This window comes from Panulirus ornatus, chromosome 31 (assembly GCF_036320965.1).
Source record: "Panulirus ornatus isolate Po-2019 chromosome 31, ASM3632096v1, whole genome shotgun sequence".
NCBI lineage: Eukaryota > Metazoa > Arthropoda > Malacostraca > Decapoda > Palinuridae > Panulirus > Panulirus ornatus.
The window spans coordinates 13,814,256-13,833,830 of record NC_092254.1 but is presented as its reverse complement, the minus strand read 5'-3'; the positions used below and the strand labels follow the sequence as shown (position 1 = coordinate 13,833,830).

At 38.1% G+C, this 19,575-nt stretch overlaps 2 protein-coding genes and 1 long non-coding RNA gene across 4 annotated transcripts in view; 2 read left to right on the top strand and 1 right to left on the bottom strand.

Annotated features, from left to right (window-relative positions):
• Positions 1-11,203, bottom strand: part of Grx3 (Glutaredoxin 3) — a 39,459-nt gene extending 28,256 nt beyond the window's left edge. Inside the window, exons 1-4 of the mRNA XM_071680690.1 lie at positions 11,046-11,203; positions 7,356-7,458; positions 1,491-1,652; positions 691-823 (exon numbers count right to left, since the gene is read on the bottom strand). Of these exons, the coding sequence (XP_071536791.1) occupies positions 691-823; positions 1,491-1,652; positions 7,356-7,458; positions 11,046-11,095 (448 nt within the window). The 5' untranslated portion in view covers positions 11,096-11,203. The remainder of the gene's footprint in view (positions 1-690; positions 824-1,490; positions 1,653-7,355; positions 7,459-11,045) is intronic.
• On the top strand, positions 5,772-11,027 carry LOC139758840 (uncharacterized). The gene is made up of 3 exons (XR_011714954.1): positions 5,772-6,360; positions 10,222-10,278; positions 10,753-11,027. It is a non-coding gene; the product is annotated as an uncharacterized lncRNA (long non-coding RNA).
• A 3,373-nt stretch (positions 11,204-14,576) lies between the features above and the next one.
• LOC139758838 (plasminogen receptor (KT)-like) overlaps positions 14,577-19,575 on the top strand; it is a 100,437-nt gene continuing 95,438 nt past the window's right edge. Inside the window, exons 1-3 of one of the 2 annotated variants that reach the window (XM_071680689.1) lie at positions 14,577-14,846; positions 16,779-16,883; positions 17,070-17,200. In XM_071680689.1, the coding sequence (XP_071536790.1) occupies positions 16,806-16,883; positions 17,070-17,200 (209 nt within the window). In that variant the 5' untranslated portion in view covers positions 14,577-14,846; positions 16,779-16,805. The remainder of the gene's footprint in view (positions 14,847-16,778; positions 16,884-17,069; positions 17,201-19,575) is intronic. The other variant, XR_011714953.1, reaches the window with a different exon arrangement.

Here is a 19,575-nt window from a genome sequence, read left to right as displayed (position 1 = left end):
AAATGGCCAAATACAGCTGCCCATTACTGAATTTCCAAAGCTCGCATAACATCTGTGGGATACTGTGGTCTACCTCAACAAAAGAAGCAACACACAAATTCATCAGATTAGAAGAAAAGACAAAATAATACATGTAAGAGAGAAAAACTAATGCAATATTGGAGCGAAAAAAGAGTTCCAGTTAAAAAATGACACAAGTGTTGATTTAACAAAATATCTCCCCTACTCCCAGTGTATGAGCAAATATACTTAAAAACATGAATAAAATCTCCATACTTTTGGAAGGAAGCACACATAACCACTTCAGATTTATAGAGTTTTCAAGAAAAATAAGAGGTTAAATTACAGCAAGGTATACTGATGGAACAGAATTCTACAGAGAGAAAAATGAGAAGAAACAGAGTTTTGGAAGAAAGAAAATTAAGTAGATTCCCCACATAAAGAAGATACTCATGGTAAACCTAGAAACAATATAGGTATAGTAAAACAAAGAAAATTTAGTTAATCATCATTAGAAAGCTGAGTCTTTAAAAGCAGCAAGAAAGCGATTTGGAGAAGGTTACATTTTCAAATGAAACTGTAAATACCTTTTTGCATGCTCTCGCACCTTACTTCAAATACCATACAAATGACAAAATGAATATAATAATACCATTACCAATGCTAGGGAAGATACCACAAAAAACTCACCACATCTTGGGGCATCTGGTGTTCCTTTCATAAACAGCATACACTTAGCAGAATTAATGAGTTGTTTCAAGCGAGTATTGAGGTCTGGAACAGGTGCAGCTGGTGCAACTGACACCAAAGAGGTCTTTGCTGCCTGCAAAGAGGATTATTAAATGAATTTAGCCCTGCCTGAATGTCTCTGTAAGCAAATAATGAAGTGGGTGTATTCCAAATAAAATTAGTTGGAAACCAGGATAAGGTTGGCTGGAAATAATCAAACAGGGTGTAAAATTTTAAAACAAAAGTAATGAAGATGCTAGTTATACTGGAAATAAAATACCTAAGGATGATAAGTGGTGTGAGGAGGGTTGATTGAATAAGAAATGAGAGGGTAAGAGAGAGGTGTGGTATGAAAAAGAAGTATGTTTGAGGGACCTGAAGAGGGTGTGCTGAAATGGTTAGGCATATGGATAGGATGAGTGAGGAAAGGATGACTACGAGGTTGTGCATGTTAGAAGTGGGAGAAACATGGAAAAGAGCAAAACCAATGGGGAAATGAAAGGATGGAGCAAAGATAATGCTTTTGAAGTTACAGCTATTTGATATGAGCACATGAGTGCGTTTCTTTATCTGTTCCTGGCACTATCTTCCTAATGCAGGAAACGGCAAGCATGTATGAAAATAATCATAATAATAACCATACTAAAAAAGATCAAGGTAACAAAAAACAAAATCTGAGTAAACCTTATCAACTCTTGAATTAAAACATCAGTCTGGTTTTCACTATTCAGCAAACTTCCAGAAATTATTGTAAAACTGACCTGTATCTTAACTTTCGCAGTGAGATCTGCAGCATTAGCACCGTCTATTCTCTCAACAACTTGTCCACCACGCAGTAACACAAATGTTGGTACAGCAGAAATATTATACTTCATACTAACTTCAGAGAGATCTTCAGCAACCACAATCCCAAAGATCACATCCTGTTCAGGTAAAAAAGCAGCTTAGATGGATGCTTAGAAAGGAGGATAAGCAGTGATGGTGATAGTAGTAACAGTAAAAGCAGTAGTACTAATAAGTAATGGTTAATAGTAGAAGCAGTAGTAACAGTAATAGTAGTAGTAGTAGTAGTGGTAATAGTAGTAAATTTTGAACAGTATTTGTAACAATATAGAAACTTTGCTATCGTGCTAAGGTGAGGCAACACTGTTATCATTTGCAACAGGTAAATAAAGTCACTTTATAGGTTGTAAACAATTTGGTTTTTATCTATCTATTTATAATACTCTGTCGCTGTCTCCCACACTAGCGAGGGAGGGCAAGGAAACAGACAAAAGAATGGCCCAACCCACCTACATACACACATATATACATAAGCGACCACATACGTACATATACATACCTATACATTTCAACGCATACATACATATATATACACAGACATATACATATAAACACATGTACATATTCATGCTTGCTGCCCTCATCCATTCCTGTCACCAACCCACCACAAATAAAATGGTTTCTATTTGTAACTTTGATTTCTATCAACCGTTTTGAAATCTTAGGACAATGACACGTGTACCAATCTACAAGCGAAGTTTGAGTCTGAGAGTTCTTGCCCTTACCACTTCCAAAAATGTGGGCCAAAAATAGCCAATTGTTAAAAGATTATTAATAATCTGATTACATGTATCACATGACAAGTAGTGTAGTGCTGGAAAGTAAATGTGAATGGTGATAGCTATAAGGATCCTAGCCAAAACAAAAGTAAAAGACAGGGCTGGAAAGAGACAATTTTCAAATATGTACAAAAGTAAGGTAGTAATACATCTAAGGTTGTAGTATATCATAAGATTCATTGCTGCAGCTGTATCATGCTGCTGTAAGCAAAGCTTGCTGTACAACATGGCTGGTCTTGTATGCCTTGGAGAAATCTATTCATATTTAGATTGAAAAACTCTAGACTTCCCCATGATGTTCCATACATTTGTCTAAATTAGGTTAATGCCATTTTCTAAACACATAACAGTGAAAGTCCAATTATCTAATCACACTGGGACCTGCAGTAGGTCCAGTAACTGGAGAACTTGGATTCCTAAATGTTTTTAATAATAATGTTTTCAAATATATTAATAAAATGAAACAAAATTGAAATAAATCAATTACACAATATTGTATTATACCGAACGTGAATAGATGTGGCCTTTTTTTGTCTTTTCCTGGTGCTACCTTGCTGAAAGGATAGGGGGAATACTACTTCCTGTGTGGCAGGGTAGCAACAGGAATGGATGAAGGCAAGCAAGAATATGTACATGTATATATATGAAGATGTCTGCGTATGTATATGTTGATTATTATTTTTTTTTTCATTTTGCTTTGTTGCTGTCTCCCGCATTTGCGAGGCAGCGCAAGGAAACAGACAAAAGAAATGGCCCAACCCACCCCCATACACACGTATATACATACACGTCCACACACGCAAATATACATACCCATACATCTCAACGTACACATATATATACACACACAGACACATACATATATACACAAGCACACAATTCACACTGTCTGCCTTTATTCATTCCCATCGCCACCTCGCCACACATGGAATAACATCCCCCTCCCCCTCATGTGTGCGAGGTAGCGCTAGGAAAAGACAACAAGGCCCCATTCGTTCACACTCAGTCTCTAGCTGTCATGCAGTAATGCCCGAAACCACAGCTCCCTTTCCACATCCAGGCCCCACAGAACTTTCCATGGTTTACCCCAGACGCTTCACATGCCCTGATTCAATCCATTGACAGCACGTCGACCCTAGTATACCACATCGATCCAGTTGCCCGCCTTTCACCCTCCTGCATGTTCAGGCCCCGATCACTCAAAATCTTTTTCACTCCATCTTTCCACCTCCAATTTGGTCTCCCACTTCTCCTCGTTCCCTCCACCTCCGACACATATATCCTCTTGGTCAATCTTTCCTCACTCACTCTCTCCATGTGCCCAAACCATTTCAAAACACCCTCTTCTGCTCTCTCAACCAGGCTCTTTTTATTTCCACACATCTCTCTTACATACTGTCCTCAAACATCTCATTTCCAGCACATCCACCCTCCTGCGCACAACTCTATCCATAGCCCATGCCCCGCAACCATACAACATTGTTGGGACCACTATTCCTTCAAACACAGCCATTTTTGCTTTCAGAGATATTATTCTCGACTTCCAAACATTCTTCAAGGCTCCCAGGATTTTTGCCCCCTCCCCCACCCAATGATTCACTTCCGTTTCCATGGTTCCATCTACTGCCAGATCCACTCCCAGATATCTAAAACACTTTACTTCCTCCAATTTTTCACCATTCAAACTTACCTCCCAATTGACTTGACCCTCAACCCTACTGTACCTAATAACCTTGCTCTTATTCACATTTACTCTTAACTTTCTTCTTTCACACACTTTACCAAACTCAGTCACCAGCTTCTGCAGTTTCTCACATGAATCAGCCACCAGCGCTGTATCATCAGTGAACAACAACTGACTCACTTCCCAACCTCTCTCATCCCCAACAGACTTCATACTTGCCCCTCTTTCCAACACTCTTGCATTCACCTCCCTAACAACCCCATCCATAAACAAATTAAACAACCATGGAGACATCACACACCCCTGCCGCAAACCTACATTCACTGAGAACCAATCACTTTCCTCTCTTCCTACACGTACACATGCCTTACATCCTTGATAAAAACTTTTTGCTGCTTCTAACTTGCCTCCCACACCATATATTCTTAGTACCTTCCACAGAGCATCTCTATCAACTCTATCATATGCCTTCTCCAGATCCATACATGCTACATACAAATTTATTTGCTTTTCTAAGTATTTCTCACATACATTCTTCAAAGCAAACACCTGATCCACACATCCTCTACCACTTCTGAAACCACACTGCTCTTCCCCAATCTGATGCTCTGTACATGCCTTCACCCTCTCAATCAATACCCTCCCATATAATTTACCAGGAATACTCAACAAACTTTATACCTCTGTAATTTGAGCACTCACTCTTATCCCCTTTGCTTTTGTACATATACATACATATATATATATTTATATATGGAGGAAGTGAAGTGTTTTAGATATCTGGGAGTGGATCTGTCAGCGGATGGAACCATGGAAGCGGAAGTGGATCATAGGGTGGGGGAGGGGGCGAAAATTTTGGGAGCCTTGAAAAATGTGTGGAAGTCGAGAACATTATCTCAGAAAGCAAAAATGGGTATGTTTGAAGGAATAGTGGTTCCAACAATGTTGTATGGTTGCGAGGCGTGGGCTATGGATAGAGTTGTGCGCAGGAGGATGGATGTGCTGGAAATGAGATGTTTGAGGACAATGTGTGGTGTGAGGTGGTTTGATCGAGTAAGTAACGTAAGGGTAAGAGAGATGTGTGGAAATAAAAAGAGCGTGGTTGAGAGAGCAGAAGAGGGTGTTTTGAAATGGTTTGGGCACATGGAGAGAATGAGTGAGGAAAGATTGACCAAGAGGATATATGTGTCGGAGGTGGAGGGAACGAGGAGAAGAGGGAGACCAAATTGGAGGTGGAAAGATGGAGTGAAAAAGATTTTGTGTGATCGGGGCCTGAACATGCAGGAGGGTGTAAGGAGGGCAAGGAATAGAGTGAATTGGAGCGATGTGGTATACAGGGGTTGACGTGCTGTCAGTGGAGTGAATCAAGGCATGTGAAGCGTCTGGGGTAAACCATGGAAAGCTGTGTAGGTATGTATATTTGCGTGTGTGGACGTGTGTATGTACATGTGTATGGGGGGGGGGGGTTGGGCCATTTCTTTCGTCTGTTTCCTTGCGCTACCTCGCAAACGCGGGAGACAGCGACAAAGTATAAAAAAAAAAAAAAAAAAAAAAAAAAAAATTTATATATCAATATATAAATAAATATACATAGTCATACACAGACATATAAATATATACAGACGTACATATTCATCCTTGCTTGCCTTCATCCATTCCCGAAGCTACCCCACTCCACAGGAAACAGCATTGCAAACCCCCCCCCCCCCCGCTTCAGCAAGGTAGAGCCAGAAAAATAGACAAAAAGGGCCACATTCATTCACACTCAGTCTCTAGCTGTCAAATGTAATTCATCAAAACCACAGCTCCCTATCCACATCCAGGCCCCACAGATATTTCTGTGGTTTACTCCAGATATTTCACAAGCCCTAGTTCAGTCCACTGATGTCATACCATAATACCATTCAATCTGTATCCCACCAATGGCTGTGCCATTATTTGATGCATTCACTGTAAATATAGGCATTCCAATATGACTGGTAGAAATATCAAAGATACTCATGGGAGTACAGGACATAAATGTCCATGAGTTTAATCCAGGGTGCTAAGGAGGTTTAAAACAAGTCAGAAAATCATTATTACAGCCAAGTCTCTGGGTCATGGTCCCTTTGTTACCTATACAACATTTGCTTTTTAGCAACAAGCCATTTGATGCACAAGGCAGATTTGAACCACAGCTTCACAAAAGCTTTTCCTTTTACTACAACACAGAGGAATGCCCTAACATCCATGAGAGCACTACCTTGACTCCATGCACGATGCCATCTGTGAACAACACCGCAACTAATGGCTGTATTTACATATGCTTAGCTGTCTGCTCACATGGTAAGAAGTTCATGTTTTAGGGGTTAATTTTTCTGATCTGATAAAATACCATTCTTATTAGATACTTACTTAATTAAAATCATAATACCTATCACTTGATATGCTAATATAAGACCAGTTTTGTAATGATGATAAAATGAATGAGGAGTCAGTGATAGTTTTTCACTCACTTTTTCTGTTCTGTGTACATACGTGCAATGTTTAAGCTCAATCTTTTATTCTTTTAGGCAAGTTATAGATGCTCTATTATCCTGTGATACTGTACAGTGTCTTTTGTTAACTTTACATAATGGCATTTCACTCTTTTAAAAACAGAAAAAATGAAAGGCAAGTTCTTTATAGAACTGAAGGAGGAATATTACCAATACATCGATATCAGAAGTATCAATCATACCTGTGCTCTTAACCTACTTTTTTCCAGGCTAAAAAGGTTATGTAGACAGCTCCCATAAGATTTGTTTCTCACACTTAGAATCATCTTGGAAGCTTCTACCGTGCTCTCATTATTATATATGTGTCTTTTCCAAGTAGGGCGATGAAAACTGTAAACAAATTCATGGAGCCAATGCAATGGCGGAACTGAAAAGAAGAGAACTAGTTTCCTTAGACTTGAATTCAAAAATTGGCTAATCAAGAGAAAGTCTTTTTCCCAATTTACATTATTTGATTCACAAGAATTTACTTAAAACACCCTTGATTTCTACCAGTGCTGACAACTTTTTGCCCATGTTTTTAGTACACCTATCTTTTACCTACATACAATCAATTATGGCTAATGTATATCTAACACAATCGTTCATTTACTTTCGATGGCTAAGACTGATTGGCCTTCAGAATGCAGCTGATAGGATGCAGTTTATTGTTGTACTGCATTCTTTGCCAAGACCCAGTTTTAAGGACTACACACAGCAACTTGTTTTCCTGCATGCTTTTAAAAAGACTACAAAAGAGTACGATAAAACTCCCAGCTATTTACATACGACACTAACACTTACCTTCAATTCAGGCTGTTTGCTAAGCTCACTGATAACATCGTTCATCTGACCACACTGTGGAGCCCAGTCAGCCATAAAATGGGCCACAAATAATCCATTACCTCTGAAACAAGTAGAAAATTAAGTAGACAATACTGCATGCTAAAAAATATCAAACAAGCAGCATTATATTGCTAAATATTTCATCGGTGTCTTTACATTCATCTTATTCCAAAGAGCTCTGGCTAAGCTTAACCTATGAACTAATTTGATGAAAAATCAACTACTTAATTTCTTCATCAGCACCAAAAACATACTTAATGACATACTTCAAAGTAGTCACCACAAAATTAACCACTCAACTCCTAATATCCTCACACAATATGACACAAATATTGCATCAACTAGTCTCAACCACTTTGCATCTGATGTGACTGTCAAGTTACTCAAAAGAAAAACTCACCTAAAATTAAGTAATAAAGCTTAATGCATGAAACGCTGGCCTGTCCTGCTCTCTCTTGGTAATCCAACACTAATAAGAAATAAGGCAACCCTTCATAGAGCTTATTGTAAATGTATTAGTCACCTTCCAGCAGCCATGCCAAAAAATTCACTGCAGTAGCTCTTAAATGTTTTCTCTCCTTCCTCTTACACACTCCTGCCCTCAATTGTGCAGCAAATATTCACTTATAAAACTATTTGTAAATTGCTTATTGGAGTACTTTACAATATTTCACAAGGTCAAACTTGTTACCATCATTTGTGTGAGAACCACTGTAGTCTTTTGCGATAAATGTGTCCATGACACTGTGAACAATGAATATCTCATACCTCTGTAAAAGTGATATGAAGTTGTTATAAAAGTGTGTGTTGTTATCATTCACAATATTTTGGCACTTATAACACACCATCTTTGTTCCACAGTTACAATACCCTACAACTTACATGCATATGGCCAGCGCTTTAGATAATGACAAAATTGATGATGCCTTGGCACAATGTGAATCAAACTCTATGAAATTGACAACCTTGGTAGCAACTATTTTTCTGGGTTCATTTTCTGGGTTTCTGTTTGCTTTGCCCAGAGGCATAGGATACTGCAGGCCAGACAAGCAGCAACCTGCTACATAACCTTCCCCGTGCTCCCTATTTGCTTGATACACCATGTCAGAAGTGCCCCAAAAGACTGACAGGACTGTGAGAAAATGCCAATGGAACCCTGAAGGAAAAAGGAAACTGATTTAAACACACCAGCTATAACCCACATAACAATTATCAAGAAACAGAAATCTTTTCCCTCTGTCACCCAAACCAAACCTTCTGACATGCTGCACAATCACCAACAATCTTCCCACTGACATTATCTTTACTATCACCCTTAACCTTAACAACTGCTATAAGTGCCCCAGTGGAGATTTGCCTGACAGGATATCAGCAGGCCAATGTAAATGTTTGAAGAATGACCTGGACTGTTGTTTTCTGACATTGGCAAGAAGGGCACCTCAGGCAATAAGGGGCCAAAGTGCTACCAGTGCTTTGGGGACAGTTGTGTGAAAATGCCAGCAGCACCCCACAGGAAAATGTTAGAAAACATCAACTTAAGCCAGTCTTCACTATTAACGTATGATATAAAGATTGAGGTTTTATGTTATTTCACATGTCATTTTATAGTGAGTAGTTATTTGTTCTGTAACTCTAGATCTCGTTTGTGGCAGCTTGGTGAGGCTGAGAGCAAGGTCAAGGATGAGGTTGACATATAACATTTTGGGAGAGTTTCAAGATGAGCCTGAATATTAGCTTTGGATGACAACTGGTAGAGATTGCTAGCAGGCTTCTGTCATTGTTTTGTGGGGTGCTGTTGGCATGTTTATGCCAGTTTCTAAAGGGGACCAATAGCACCACAGAATGCATATCAAAGATAGAAAAACGAGCTCAAAAACATTACATAAAGTGTGTGACACACTATCCTGAGTCAATGCTGTCAAATAATAGGGCCTGACTAAAAGGTTGCAGGGGTAGGGGGATAATACTTTTATCTATATTTTCAATATCTTAATCTTGTCCACAAGTAAATCAGTCAAATGTGTCAAGAGACATTTACCTTTTTATCATGCAGGAGGGCTGATAAATAATTTTCTCGTGGTAATGTAAGGCAAATAATACCTTAACGAAAAATTTATCACTTTACCCATTGGTGTTTGTTAAAGTGTTTAGCAGTTTAAGGATAGGGGGATAGAAACTGATAAATGTAGTATGTATTCATGCTCTATATATGTAAGCTAGGAATACTAACATGAAAAACATTAAGTAAAGCATGCTACACAAAATCCCACATCAGTTCAATCTGTTGATTGGGCCTGAAACTTAAGGATCGTCCTTAAGAATAGGGGTTATGATAATCAAAATCCAATTTCAGTCATCCTTTTGTCAATATCTTTCAATATTCTAGTCTTGTCCACTACTGAATCGCCCAAGATAATAGAAAATGACAGATATATACTTTAAAATTATGTCACATATTGCCTAAGTTTGATACTGATGGTTTTTAGTGTCTTAGAAAAAATCAGTATTTCTTTACTTCACCACGATCATTTTGTACTAACTCTTGCTCGCTACTATCACATTTCTGACCTTTTACGACATCATTGCTAATACATCTGGAAGCATACTTCAGGATATTTTCATTACGTTTTTGGTTTCTTGCTTCTATTGCATTTTTTATATTCATTTGTTTGAGTGTAAAGGTTGAAGGATTCAAACAATTCTTTTGAAGATATGCAATCAGTTTTAATAATTCAACAACAATATTCAACTTGTTTAGATGTTAAACTTCTCTATTCCCCTGCACCTATCCAGTTCATTACATCATATCTAAATTCTTTTTCAGGTATACAGGTTGAAAGATTCAATGAAATTGGGCAATTTCCATGAGGAGGTGGTGAAGGTAAGTCCTGTGAAATATTACAGATGCATGCTGCGTTCTTTAAGTGTTTAATCCCACACATTCCTCCTCCTCCAAAGCCCTGCCCTCTTTTAGAGTATCAAGACCGTAAAGCTAATTTTTAGGGCCTATAACTTGAAGACTAAGCACTTCCCAAAAAAATTACTACCACTCCTGTCATCAGCATGAATAGCCGATCTATAATTGCTTAAAACAAGTGCACAACCACATGGCTTACATTTGTTCCGTATAAGCCATCTTACTTAATATTCACAAGTAAACTCATTGCTGATAATAGGTCCATATAAGCCATCTTAAGTCATAAGTGCACAGCTAAATAGCACTAATTTAATGAAGGTACATCCCAAAAAAGCAGTTAAGTCACTGCATTCAGCCGTACTGAACAGGAATTTCAGTTCCTAGTCTCATGGGTATCGATGAAATATCTAATTCGGGTGTGTTTCTTTTCATTTCTAGACCAAGCACTAATGAGGCATGGGTGACGTGTGCAATATAGACGGTAGTCAAATTGCAAGATTTGGTAGACAAACTGACGAGGTTTCATATATACTACCAGCACCATCTGTCTCTCAGGCCCGTGACCATCATGAGCACCAAAAGGTCCAGTCTTTCCTATCTTTCGTGTATAGTCTTAGGGTAACATTTCGACCCTTCTTAGTAGCTAACTGTATGAAGCTCCTCACGTCAGCTTGGTTAGAATGTCAGTTACACTACCGACAACCCAGGATCTATAAACTGAAGTAACTTACTTTTCGAGCTCTGAAAATTCCTGCTGTGAAACAATATTTTTCACTGACATTATGGAGGTAATTTTGTTAATTCACTTGTCCCACGATGAACTCAACATAGAATGTGCTGTACCGAAGCCCAATAAGAGGCAATCTTTCATTTAATGACGATGGCGCATCACCCAATGAGGAACAAGCTTTCAATTGAGAAAAAGGGGTAGTAAATATAAATATTTACTAAATCATTTTATACATGAAATATGTTGATATTCATAGAAAATCATCTGCATTAACATTAGAATTATCAACGATATTCAGCTGAATACTCAAAACATTTCATTGATTAAATGCCACAATGAGGCACATCATATCAATATTTTAGGTATGGCGGTAGATTTAGAAGACTCCAGTTGAGAATACATAATACAAAACCATGTGAAGAGGTGGTAATGACAGACGATGCACAATTCCATGTTCGAAAAAGACAGCCACAATACAGCAAGTACCCCAATTGGCTCGTGTAATCGTTAATATTACCTTACTACCAGAACATTTTCTTGGTTATAGTGCTGTTACCTGTGCATCATACGGTGTTACCTTAGAAAGTTAGTGTATGACACCGATAGTCAGGAGTATGTCTAATTTCACAGCAAATGTGAGGACGGAAAGAGCAGTAAATAAGGCAACACAGCAGCGACATCAACATGAACTAAGCCACAAAGGTATGAAGCAACTTGGCAGACCGCTGCTTTTGCAAGAGCAGAATACGTAAGCCATAAGTCCTGTAGTGCTGCCGTTCCAGGAGGGCTCGGATATTGTTTGAAGTTATTATTATCTGTATGTGACTCGTGTTCCCCTGTCTCATAATCTTGTATATATACGGAGTTTAGTGGAGTTTGCCTGTTGTAGTACAAAGATACCTATGGCACGTCTCGTGGATCTTGATTCAACTATGATATCATGTGGCTCAAAACCTCTCTACCCTCTATGACCGGATTTTGTTTACTTCCCACTCTCCTCCACCCTACCTATTTAACTTTTGCCACAGAACTCTGATCTCTTCACATCCATTCGCTGAGATCCTCAGCACAGGGAAATTCGATGCACGACAAGGTTTGGTTAGCCTTTAACAGGGACGATCCTGGTGGAGCCGAAGCCCCTTCTTTCTCCTTACTCGATCTGTCACATAATGACCATGTTTCCTCTCTCATTTCTGAACTCTGCAGCATGTAGGATAGGGGAAACAATAACCTTCGAACATTCATTAGTGCTGAAACGTAATTTATCCCTATGTCTCCCTTTAAGAATCAAAACCACAATTCAGCTCTGCAATATCATAGCATGTAGGGTTTAACCTTATCCTCTACTCTTTTCTGAAGACCCCACATAGTTAACATAACAAAATCTGCTTCCTAGAAGTTAGGAGAGTTTTGTAAAGGTGCCGAAATTATTTTTCTTGAGCAGCTATTCCATATATTCATGTGTTTTATTCGCCCGGGTACTGAGTGCTGCTCATATATTTAGAGTAGATCTTTCTTCATTACTTTACCAACTAGTGTGGAATCAAGTTTTCGTCTCATTAATTCTCTATGCATTACCTTATCCGTAGAGGGGATAGATCCTCTGCCCACTGTGATGTTGTTACTCTGCTTATTCTGCAGGTATGATTTTGGCCACTGCTCATGTAAGCTATCTGCTTGTCCCTTCCACCAAGGATTGGACCCGTGAATCGCCACTGGCTGTTGCTTCTAGAGTTTTAATGTGAAGACTAGCCACACCAGGATTGATCATTTTGATAACTCCTTCCCTTGAACAGTGAAAATGCAGAATTCTCTGCCTCCGTTCATCTTTCCCTTCTGTAACCTTTATACATTTAAAACTCAGGTCTACAAACACCCGAAGAGTTCTGATTAGTTTGTTTTTTTTTCATTAATATTCGTACCATATATTCATTTCATCTTAGAAGACCTTGAAAAACGCTTGCTCTACAAGTGACTCGGTCATATAAAAAAAAAAGAAAAAAAACTGCCTGCATCTGGAAAGATGGGCTTGACATTCTGAGTAGTTCTGTACAAAAATAGGTCTTTGTCCATTGTCCGTCTTTTCATCTTTACTTATCTGTGTTCTTATATGAAGGGCTTCATATGCTAAAAGCACCATAGTGACATCTAATGTACCAGTTAGAGTAGTTGAAGCAGTACCATAGGTGCGTGTAAGCAAAGACGATGAATATTGCGCTTCACGTCCACGCCTGACATTATTTGCACCTTATTGCATGATAGGCTTACAGATCTTCCTCCGAAAAACTTCCGTCTTTCCACTCCCCTCACACTGATCCATGTGTATCTATTTCCCATTATCAGAAACAGCTTCGTTAGGATCCAATGGTCTGCTGATGTGTGAATTCGGTGGAGAAAATTGTCTTCACCAAATAAGGTCTCTTGTCCTGTGTGCGCTTAGTGCTGGCTCCGAAACTATTGGACTCCCTTGTCTCCCCTAATTAAAGCAACGTACCCATTTAAGACATGTTCAGGCTAAAGAACCTCTCCCTGCTCCCTCTAATCGACTTAATTCCTGATGATTCATAACCCTTCCCGCTTTCCAATTTCCCCTCTCCTGTTCTATGTCTACACGGACTGAGGGAGTTTGTATGCCAATTGTTCTCTATCTTTGGAATGCTCACGTATGTTCCCTTGGACAGGGAGTTTCCTTCATTTTGAATGAATTGAAGTGCTTCTTTGCTAGCAGTTGGATAATCATAAGCAGAGCAAATCCAGACAACACTCAAGCCTTAAGGTATCCGACGATCAACTAGCTGCCTCTCTGTTCCAAGTTGGTTGATGACTCCTTAAGCAAAGGCTAAGCTAAGACGATACACTAAGACAGCCGTAGTACATTAAATCGATGGAGTAATAGACTTGATGGATATAAGTCTGCTGTATGTTTACTTACGTTCATGTACAACATAGAAAGGAAGCCAGTGGATCCATTCCTTCCGAGTTTTGGCTCTTGATGAGCTGGACGGATGATCCATGATGATGAGTTGCACCTTACCTTCCGTTGATACGCCAGTCAAAGAATTCATATATGAACCACAGCCTCCCTCATATCCTGACACCCGAGAGAATGTATTTTATGCTTTGGTTTTGTAACTTTACAAGAAACATATATTATCCATGGGTAATTGTAATTGTTTTAAATATCTATTATGTTCATCCTTCTGTACGGATAGATCTGATTTTTGCTGAATAGATAATTGAGTATCCCATATAAGGTTCATTACATGATTATCAGGTCTTTTGTTATCTACTGTTAACATGTATTCCGTCATTCATACACGGTTTGAAATTTGGCGCCTTTGATCTCAAGATTGCGAAAATGAATTTTACATCTCTTAAATACTTTGACTTCGTCTCCTCAACCGAACCAATGCTGTATTAGGTTTAGATATGGTGTATCATCAAAACTAATACCTTCAATTAATTTTACTTGAATTTCTATGCAGTGTCCTTCCTGATATAACAGATTGCTTTATGAGGAAAATATTGACCTGTAGTGTTTGTTATGGTATCAGCTGATTGCTGGGTGAGGGGTGAGGGGGACACTTGGAGAACTTAACCTCTTAAAAGAAATATATGGAACAAAGAGGAGAAGTGCAAAAATCGAGAATTTTTTAACATTAAGTTAAACGGCAGGAGACAGAAGGAATAACTAAAGTATGAATAATTGAAATTGCTTTTTCCAGCTTCCTTCCCGCTTCCATTGGCTTCGTTTTGCACTTGCACCATCAAGTTTGATTTCATCACCAAACTACTATTTTCGGTAAGTGATGAGGGTGTTGTCGAGAAATACATTTCTATTATGGAAATTCATTGGAATGTCGGTAAAGAAAGGCACCTGATGTACTAGATTACTTCACGGGCGCTACAGGAGTAATGTGAAAATGGAAGAAATATATTTCAATGGACTGTCATTTCGATGAGATACGGCGACATGAAGCAACTGTATGATAATGTATAGGATTAAAGTACTAAAAGATATGAAAGTAGGGGTATTGTTGAGTTATCTATCATGAAAGTCAGTGAAACATGTCTATAAACAGCATGACATGACAGTCCTCACTTGATTTCCCTTAGCATTCTTGATTTACTATAAGTTCGATGATAATGAAAAAAGTTCTGATTGTTCATGATTATTTGCTAGGTAAAAATGCCTTGAATATAATTAGTTCTGCATAATTATTATCTCTGAGTATGTAGTGTAAAGCACATTGCCAAACAAATGGCAAAGTGCAAAAGATTTGAATATGATGTAAAGCCAGGAGATGAAGATACATTTGACCTTACAAAAGCGACCAGGAAAAGGTCTTATCCCAGATATTCACATCACTATTTCTTCAGAAACCATTAAGAAATTGGCATCATCTTGAATATTCATCTTATTTATGGGATGGATAAGGGTCTTCCAAAACAATGAAATCCAAGAGGATTACAGTAGGGTCAATGAAATGTATCAGTAATACTGTAAGAGACCCAATTGACAAATGATGTTTATAATTTTTTTCTAGCAGTTTATTGCTTTTCTATTTGTATTTCTATGATACTCTCTTACAATCCCTATCCTGATATGATGCCCTACATTCGTGATATAGTAGTGAGCACGACAGTAGTTTCAGCTTCCTCCACAAAATCTTTAGAAATCCAAAAGATGTATTAGTCGAATGGGTCTCTTCAGCAATACTGTTATATTATATGGATCCTATAGCAATTCTCTGGGATTTTGTTGTAAGGGAGACCTGATTCCTAAGGCAAACCTTTCAGATTTTGATGGATCACAAATCATGAAATCCATACAGTAAAGCTATAAGCTGCATGTGTAAACATAAATTTTGTTTGTTGCCTGGGTCACTTTTAGTATTTTTTTTCTTATACTATTCACTATTTCCCGCATCTTTTAGTATTACATATGTTTTTCCTTACTCCTCCAGTGATGCAACACTGTATTTCCCACCCATATTCAAGGGCATTAACAATATGGCCACTGTTGACACTTCATATGCTTAGATTGACTGACATTTGGCCCCCTACCAGCCAATAATTTGGCCCCTATCGACTGACACTTTGACCTGTATTTTTATTGGTTCTTTTGATTTCTAGAAGTGTTTCACTCTTACCCTACACCCTACATTTATCCTAATCATCATATCGCTCCCCATTATCTCATATATTAATGTACCATAATGATAAAAAGAAATACTCTTTATCAAACCCCAAGAATCTAAATCAGTTATATTAAGTAACAGGAGTCCAATGATACCCATTTCTTCCATATCCATAAATTATGCCTATTGTGCCTTAAGTTGGAGGTTGCCATTTCATGAATGGTTCTCATATGAGATCAACCACTTAAATCATAGGTCTCACATGAGGTCATTAGCCTTCTAAATATTATAACCAGGAGAAACTTATGAATGGATCGAGCTTGGAACCTGAGAGAAAGTGTTTGGTAAAAGGAGAGAATTTAATGTTTAAATCATCATTACTTATTATTTCAGCCCTTTAGATATCTTTGGCATATTTGTTCTTGGAATGATTCATAAGTCAAATGCAATTTTGATTCTCTTTAATCAGTAGAATAGTTCTGACCATATGTTTAAGAGTATGAATGCAGATATTCTTTTCCTTAAATATAGTGTACAAAATTTTTATAGATTTTTATGTTCTTGAATTATTGGAGTAATTCTTTTTGGTACAGTTGCAGATATCATCCTTCTTATTCAAGATGGGTAATGTAAACAAGTCAATGTTGGAAGCTACTCGTAAAAACCAGGAGTTTATGTTAGAGACGCAGAGAGTTCAGGTAACCATCACCACAGGTGGTCTTTCCAATTGTGTATATTTACTTTCACTAAATTTTCAAATTTATCTATCCAGTTTTTGATGGTAGATTATATTGTATTGACAAGGAATATTTGAATAACTAATGGTAACATTCACATGTTTTGATGTTATTTTTGTGTGGCATAAAGTAATTTTTGTATTTCAGCTTGAGAGGCAGATCCACATGCAGAATGAAATGCGTGAGAAAATGATGTCTATGCAAATTGCACGTTCCCGAGAGCTCTTGTATTGGTTTGGAGCTTTTTATGCTGTTGCTGCAATAGGAATGATCACTGGGTGAGTTTTGATTATTCTGAGGCATTTGTTGTTGATTTGGGATGTATGAGTGCTAGCTTTGAACAGTAGGCTGTATTTTCCAAATGATAGATCTAAGGAGACTGGAAGTTGCAAATCTGTTTTTTGAGTATGGAATATGTAAAAAGGATAGTATGTTTGAAGGAATAGTAGTTCCAACAATGTTTTATGGTTGTGAGGCATGGGCTATAGATAGAGTTGTGCTGGGTAGGGTGGGTGTGCTGGAAATGAGATGTTTGAGGACAATATGTGGTGTGAGATGGTTTGATCGAGTGAGTAATGAAAGGGTAAGAAAGATGTGTGGTGATAAAAAGAGTGTGGTTGAGAGAGCAGATGAGACTGTTTTGAAATGATTTTGGTCACATGGAGAGAAAGAGTGAGGAAAGATTGACAGAGAATATATGTGTCAGAGGTAGAGGGAATGAGGAGAAGTGGGAGACCAAATTGGAGGTGGAAAGATGGAGTGAAAAAGATTTTGAGTGATCAAGGCTTGAACATGCAGGAGGGCGAAAGGCGTGCAAGGAATAGAGTGAATTGGAATGATGTGGTATACTGGGGTCGACGTGCTGTCACTGGATTGAACCAGGGCATGTGAAGTGTCTAGGGTAAACCATGGAAAGTTTTGTGGGACCTGGATGTGGAAAGGGAGCTATGAATTATGTACATGTGTGTATATGTATATGTCTGAGTGTGTATGTATATATATGTATACGTTGAGATGCATAGGTATGTATATGTGCATGTGTGGATGTGTATGTATATACATGTGTATGTGGGTGGGTTGGGCCATTCTTTCGTCCGTTTCCTTACACTACCTCGCTAACGCGGGAGACAGCAACAAAGTATAATGAATAAATAGATATAGTTTTTATGTATTTTTTTGAAAGTTAAAGGGATCTATAGATAAGGTACCAGTAAATTACTGAGATATGGTATTGTAATGCTGGGTTTAAACTTACTGTTTGAATAAGTTGTAATCACTTTTAATGATTGTTCCAGTAACTGAACATGATGACAATCATTTTTGAAAAGTTTGAGATGTAAGTATCTATTGTTCCAGTAACTTAACATGATGACAATCATTCTTAAAAAGTTTGAGATCTACTTACCTATTTGTAAGTACCCATTTGTGCTGTATAGGAAGGGAGTTTTACTCTGGTAAGGGTCCTGTCAGTTGAATGCTCTTTACTGTTGTGCAACCTCATAAACTTACATGTGCTGTCTGTGGTATCCATGGCATTAGTTATTCTGTTCCTCATTCATTACTGGTAAACAATTTTTTTTATTTTCTAAGTTTCACATTGTGTTCTCTGATTGATTCATCCTTACATCTCCTGAAGAACAGACTGTTTGCTTTTCATGTAGTCAATCATATATATAAACTTATGAATTGTGATTAGGTCACCCCTCACTCTTCTCTCTTCCAGGGTTGGTAAAATTAAAGTTTCCAGCCTTTCTTTGAAATGCATCTCTCTTAATTCTGGTACTGTCTTTTTTGTCCTCTTAACCTTCTCTGTCAGCTCTTTGTGCTTCATTAGGTACCGTGAACAAACTTAAGAAACGTATTCTACTTTTTTAGCCATATTCACGGTATGAATAGCTTGCAAATATTTACTTATCCACGTACATGAAGGCTACTCTGATATTTGCCAGAAGACAGATTGTCTTTGTAACTATTCTCTTGAAATGGGACTCTCGCAACAGGTAAGGGATAATATTGATCCCCTAGTTCTTTTCAAACTCAATCTTTAAGCTTCCTGTTGGTTAATAAGTATACTGAGGTCATCTTCACCTTTGTTCCATCCTCATTACTTTACATTTGCTTGGGTTGAATTTCTTCGACCATGTTTCAAACTAACTTTGAAGTCTATTTAGGTCCCCTTGTAAGCTAATGCAGTCCTCCTCACTTTTCACTTCCCTCATGATCTTTGCATTATCTGCAAACATGTTCAGGTGGGAGTGTCCCTGCCTCTAGGCAAGTTGTTTACAGAGATCAAGAAGATTAATGGCCCCAAAACCAAACCCTGTGGCACTCAGCTGGTCACTTCAACCCATTGGAAAGAGGCTCCTCTAACATGAATCCTTTGTTCCCTCCCACTGAAATAATTTTTATCAGCTTTCTTAATCAGCTTCCCATGCAGTACAGTGTCAAATTCTTTTTGGCAGTTCAGTTATAAACAGTCCACCCAGCATTCCCTTTTGTCCAGGACTGAGCTCATTCTTTTAATAAAAATTCTAAGAGGTTGGTTACTCATGACTTATATTGCCAAAAGCTATGCTGTCTCTCATGCAAGTAATTTCTCCTCCGTAGAAGGTCATCTGTTTGCCTTCATACAATCTTTTACAGAACTTTACGT